This window comes from Egretta garzetta, unplaced genomic scaffold (assembly GCF_000687185.1).
Source record: "Egretta garzetta isolate BGI_Z169 unplaced genomic scaffold, ASM68718v1 scaffold136, whole genome shotgun sequence".
In the NCBI taxonomy this organism is placed as follows: domain Eukaryota; kingdom Metazoa; phylum Chordata; class Aves; order Pelecaniformes; family Ardeidae; genus Egretta; species Egretta garzetta.
The window spans coordinates 1,886,565-1,892,564 of record NW_009260066.1 but is presented as its reverse complement, the minus strand read 5'-3'; the positions used below and the strand labels follow the sequence as shown (position 1 = coordinate 1,892,564).

Below are 6,000 nucleotides of genomic sequence, written 5' to 3'. Positions count from 1 at the left end.
CCTGCTTGGAAGGAGCAGATGTTCTGCCAATAACGCACTATTATAAACTAATATTAGTAGTGTGATTCTACACTAAGATATGGTTGACTTGAGAGACACTGCTGATTTCCCTTTTGTGAGCTTTACAACTGTAAATAAAGTTAAGGGTTTGTTTGCTGAATGAGGTAAGCCAAATCCAAGATACTCACTGGAGTATGCTGCACTCCATACAATGCGCTTGGTTGACCTCTGTGGATATTGTTGAAATTCTAATTTCCTCACACTTTTACTGCTTTACGAGGGCCTGCATGTTTACAGCCTTCAACACGTGCACGACCCTTTCTTCTTTCTTTCTTTCTTTCTTTCTTATCAGAGAATGTCACCATCAGAGAGAGGGCATGAAGAAGCCTCTCTTTGCTATAGCACGTGATTTCAAATGCCTTTTTATTAAAGTGATCTTTTCACAATTGCCATTGAACTTTATTTTCCAGTTTGTAAACCCTCTGTATTTTAAGTTGCTTTCTAGTACCTGTTTTGAACGCGTGTTATGTATGTTACATTATTTCAGCTTTCATCTGATTCTGAGATGTGAAAGGTTCCATTAAATTTTCCATGCAAGATCATAGGAAAAATTCCATTACTAATTATTGGTAAAATGATTATAATTATCTTGCTAGCTATTGCTACTGTTAATACATGGATTACTGGCATTGATGATCACTGGCGTTTTAGTTTATAACACAGTGCTGATGATGGAGCTGAAGTATGCCATTCATTTGTAAAACAGGGATGTTGACCATAGAGTTTTAGGGACCTGCCAGTGGTCATTAACTACAGCTGACTAGATGATACCTGTGTAGGTATATTTGTTTCTCTTTGAAGAGAAAGAACCCCAAAGAGTGGGTTTAAACGTGCAGCAACTCATTTGTCATCAGAGATGTCCCCTGGGAAGCTCCAGCAGACTCCTTTCCTTTATCTCTCCCTTGTCTCCAGTGGAAGTGTCATGAACAGAAGTGAGCTCCTCTTTCACGATACAAAGATTCAGTCTTTTCTGTCCCCGTATTCACCGTCAAAGCATACTTTTAGCTCTCTTGGAGCTATAGCTTGCCAAAATGATCCTCTTCATCATCTGTTTAGTCAGCTGTTTGTGCCTTTTCCCTGTAGAACTCAAACTTGCCACTAATGTCCCAGCTTTTTAGATTTCTAGATTATTGTCACACTTTGGGATGGAGTAAGTAGAGATGTTAAATCTGTTTGCTGGTACTACCATTTGTTTATCATAAGGGGCTGAACTTGTTTGCGGGCTATGAAGTAGTATCATAGTAGCCAAGAGCCACTAGAACCTTACAAGGTGTGGGATGGTATGACAGATCTGGGTATAAATTCGGTTTTGAGAGAGGGGATTTACTGTGTGAGCATGGAGTTAAATATGGAAGGATGGAAGGAGTGCAGCATTGAATTATATGGTTAATGGAACCACCAAAATTCTAAATATTTACAACGTAAACTTGAAATCTGTGCCCTCACAGGTTAAATCTTGTATTGCATTTTACTGTATTATTATGAAAAAGTGAATGGAAAGTATTTGTGAATTATTATGTTGTTACTTACCTCTTGACTCTCCCAAGAACATTTTTGTTTTCTATTCCAGGGTTACTATCTTTTCCCCTTCTCCAGTGTAAAGTATAGATGTATGATTATATGATCTAAATGGTTTATTAGTCTTCTTCACTGTTAATTCATTAAGTTGTTTATATTCCGCATTCACAATTACTGTAACAAAATTTTAAATAATATATCTTGATAGATAGTGGGTGCTTGAGGCATGAGCATGGCACAAGCCATATGCCCAATGACTCAGTGTGGTATTTACAAGCTAAGTTGAATTATTCATCAATATTTCTTTTTTTCATAGCCTTTCATGTCCCCTCGGTACCCTGGAGGTCCAAGGCCACCTTTAAGAATACCCAATCAGGTAAGATTTTATCACTGATGCACTGCTGTGGTCCAGAGTGATGGTGCAGTGGTGGGAACAGGGAATGTTGTCTTGTTGGCTACCAATGACTTGTTGGCTACAAAACTCAGTCCCTCTCCACCCAATTTTGTCTGACCATTAAATGGTTATTTTGGTAAGGTGTGGCCATGCCACCCCCAGCTCACTTTCTTATGCTTAACTCGTGTCTACGCATCAAAATTCATTGTGCATTGAGCCTGTTTGCAGAGGGAGGATATAATTGCCTTGCGTTGTGCTGCATTAACCTCAGCCAGCCAACGCTGCCTGCTCTGAGATGGAGGCAGAATGTCTCCATAACCGATGTACTCTCTAAAGTTTCCTAATGACATCAAGCAGCTAGCTCTGAGAATTTTTTTGCTTAATTCTAGTTAAAATGCATCACTCCCTCCTATTCTCTGTTGGATATATGAAGTGTATTTATTTGATAGTAAATACGGAGGTTATTGGTGAGACGCAGATATCATAAAGACATTATAGACACTCTGAGGACTTCATAAAAACATCGAATTCCCAGTTTTCTCTCATCTCCATCGAAGGATGTGCATGCCAGTGTAACAGGAATGAGTAATGAGTTTGTCAGCAGAGACATCTATTGGCCCGTGTGGGAAAAGATGGTTCTGGATGTAGATAGCATTTGTATTTTTAAGTTCTCCATAGTGCAGATAGAGGAGGAGAAAGTGGTTGTCAGCAGATGAAAAGTTAAAGATAAGCAGACGGAAAACATCAGCAGAGCTCTGAAAGAAAAACTGAGTCATTTACAGTATTGAGAAAGGTTGATAGGATAGATAGAATGGGTGTTTTAGTCCAACTTAGACTTCCAGGACTGCCTTTCTTGCTGTCACAGCTTGGTGAGGAGACTTTTATGCCCCGACCTCAGTTCTGGCTGGTTTTTATGTCTATATAACACAATGTCAACAAACTTCTCTTCAGCACTGGCACAATATTGCCAGAAAGTGTGAAGTTTAAATTTTAGTGAGCTGGATATATCAGGTGGCAGGACTTCTTCAGATATTCCTCTCCATCAAACACGGTAATATTTGGGAGCAGGTTAAGTTACCTCATAGCTACTTTCTCACAAGGGAAATGGGTGACTTAATTAACCTTACTGAAGTGATCATCAAGGGACAATGTAAGAGTGCAATGTCATTAGCACTTTAGTTAAATATTTGCTGCAGACATATTGTAACTCAGTACAAAATACCTTCCTGATTTTTGCATCTTTCCGTAATATCTTAGCAAAAGATACACCAGTGTTTGGGTTTCACATACTCCTTTGTTTCTCTTTCTGTTTTTCTGAACACTGTAAATACTGGCAGGTAGAAGCTGGATGTGGTGAGTGCTGTGAAAACGCTGCCAACCTGCAGTTTTAGTTTCAGAAGCATTTTTGTCTGCACATTGTGGTATTTTCAGTTCAGAGCTGTAACATAATCACATAATCTCAGTGAATTACAGCTCTTGCAATTCATTTACATTATGCCGCATTCACGAATTACTGCTTTTAACAACACTGCCATTATTTAAGTTACAGTATAGCTGGGCAGTGTGTGGAAGTAATAAACTATTGTAGTGCAGCTTTAAGGTTGAAATTTTGATTAGACAAAGTCAGTAAAGATCAGAGTTAAAATTCCCACTGTAACCATAACTCTATTCCTTAATGCCTTGCAGCAGGGATTGTGTTTCTTAGGCAAGGAAGGGTAACACAAGGCGCACGTGCACAGCACAGTCCAGTGCTTACACAGGTAAGGGTTATCTGAGCCAGATCTAGGCTTTGTAGTAAGGAAAATTAGTACCTACCGAGCACCTCATGAGTGCCCCTAAGTTGCCTTCAGTACTCGGTCACATCCTATGAGCTCAAGCCATACAAGGGTATTTGCTGTTGGCAATGCATTGTGCTCGTTTTTCTTGAAAACTGCTACGTCATTTTAGAAGGGAACCAGAGTCCCTCATGTAATGTCCCACAGTGTAATGACTTCGTGAGCTGAGTCTTCAGTCACATGTGCTCAGAGCAGCGAATGCCTCCGTGTCCTTGCGTGTCACATGCCATCTCTGGCAGAAGTGACCAGTTCCTGCTTTGCTAGTATTTGACACTTCTCCGTGTGATTCATGTATTGCTCTTGTGTGTCATCCAGACTTCAAGCCACTGAAGTACTTGTAAAACTCTGATTTAAATGATGTTGTCTCAGGTTATTTGTTTACACCATTTACCTTGCAGCGCAGTACCTTTTGACATTATTACCTTTGAGGTAATAATGTGCATCTTAATTTTGAATTTCTACCTCTTGTGGAAACAAACTGTATAATATTTGCAGATAGGTTCCTTTTGTATGTATCCAAGACTACTATAGTATTTCCAGGTCATGAGTAACTTGCCCATCCCCACAGTAAGCAATAGCTGTGTTGCCTGAGTACATCAATTTTGTAATAACAGATTTGCTCATTCTGGATACATTTTTACTGAAAATGCGGCAGTGTTTTGAAATGCTAAATAGCACCTAGTGGATCAGCTACAAAGATCCATTTATAAAAACATCTTCTAGTTGACTAAACTGTAGGTAAGAGTGTAGAAATTAGCCTTAAACCTAATTCAGTTACTATAAACCCAAGGGGCAGATTAAAGTGTGGGGACATAAAAGAAATGCATCTGATTTGGGCCAGAGGTGAAGTAACAACACAGTGCACCTTCATGCTTGAAGACAAGATTTAGGAGCAAGTTTTGTGACTGTTGTTGTCTCCCATAGATGAATAATAAGTTTATCTTGGCATTGATGCCCTTCAAGAGTAAGGCAGAGTGGAAGATAAAATGTCCCCCACATCACAGACCACATTAACTGTACCCTGTGAACGCTGTGCGGTTGGCTCAGTTATGGCTCACTCTCAGAGAATATCAGTGTCTCCATCCTGTCCTCTGAAAGGAAATGTTAAAATAATGGTTAAAAGAGCAAACTCTAGCAACACAAGCTTTGGATAAATTGCCGTGTACACAAGCAAAAGGTGGTATTCAGAGGTTAAATAATAGTTAAGCTGAAGTGAAGGAAGTACTGGGGGGGGAAAATTAGGCAGTTATATTTTGGAGATTGTTTATACATAATACCACAGAAGTCTAAGAGTTTGTCTATGCAAATCAATAGTCAGGGTCTCAGGACATTCAGGACTTTTAGTTTAGTTAGGCACTTAGGACATTTAATTAGGGCATTTAGGAAATTTACCTCTTCTGCATTACTCTTGACTCAGAAGAAACATCTGTGAATTAAAAAGGAAATATCTGCATTATGTCTTTAACATATGTTTCAAAGCATTCTGTGTTTTTAACGTATGGTTTCTATGCCTGCAGGCACTCGGAGGTGTCCCAGGAAGTCAGCCATTATTGCCTAGCGGGATGGACCCAACACGGCAGCAAGGTGAATGGAATAATTTGGATGATTCAGAAGTACTGTCTTCTCAAACTTGCATCTTTCTTTCTGGGTTTCAAAGCTTACTGCAGCTTCTTGTTAATTAAAAAGGAATGATCTGTTAAAGTTGTTTTAGAAGGTGCTTGTGTATTGCATAGTTTAAAAAGTTATATATTTTTATTTGCAGGGCATCCAAACATGGGTGGGCCAATGCAAAGAATGACTCCTCCAAGAGGAATGGTTCCGTTAGGACCACAGGTACCTTCCACAGATAGATACCCATTTTTATTGATAGGCCTGTACTTATACTGTATTACTCTGGTTTTCTGTAACTTGAAGATGGCCAGTAGTTGTTCTAATGCCATTTTAAAATAAAACTTCCTGTTTCAGAAAAACTAATTCTGAGTTGCAACTGTATGAAGTCTAAAATGAAAGCATCAGTCATTTTAATTAAGATTTGAAATTAAAAGAGGAATCCGTTAGCTTGGTTATTTCAGAAAAGTTATGTTTGTCCTACAGCCAGTATATGTTGTAATCAAAGGCTGACATTTGTAAAGGAGACCAAGGATTGAGTAGGTGTTTCCTCGTCCTCCCAACCTAATTGATTATGCTGTTTAG

At 39.1% G+C, this 6,000-nt stretch overlaps 1 protein-coding gene across 1 annotated transcript in view; it reads left to right on the top strand.

The window, feature by feature from the left end:
- The window catches only part of SSBP2 (single stranded DNA binding protein 2), a 157,352-nt gene that overhangs the window by 110,632 nt on the left and 40,720 nt on the right, over positions 1-6,000 (top strand). Inside the window, exons 8-10 of the mRNA XM_035896615.1 lie at positions 1,895-1,954; positions 5,325-5,391; positions 5,570-5,640. Coding sequence (XP_035752508.1) covers positions 1,895-1,954; positions 5,325-5,391; positions 5,570-5,640 — 198 coding nt within the window. The remainder of the gene's footprint in view (positions 1-1,894; positions 1,955-5,324; positions 5,392-5,569; positions 5,641-6,000) is intronic.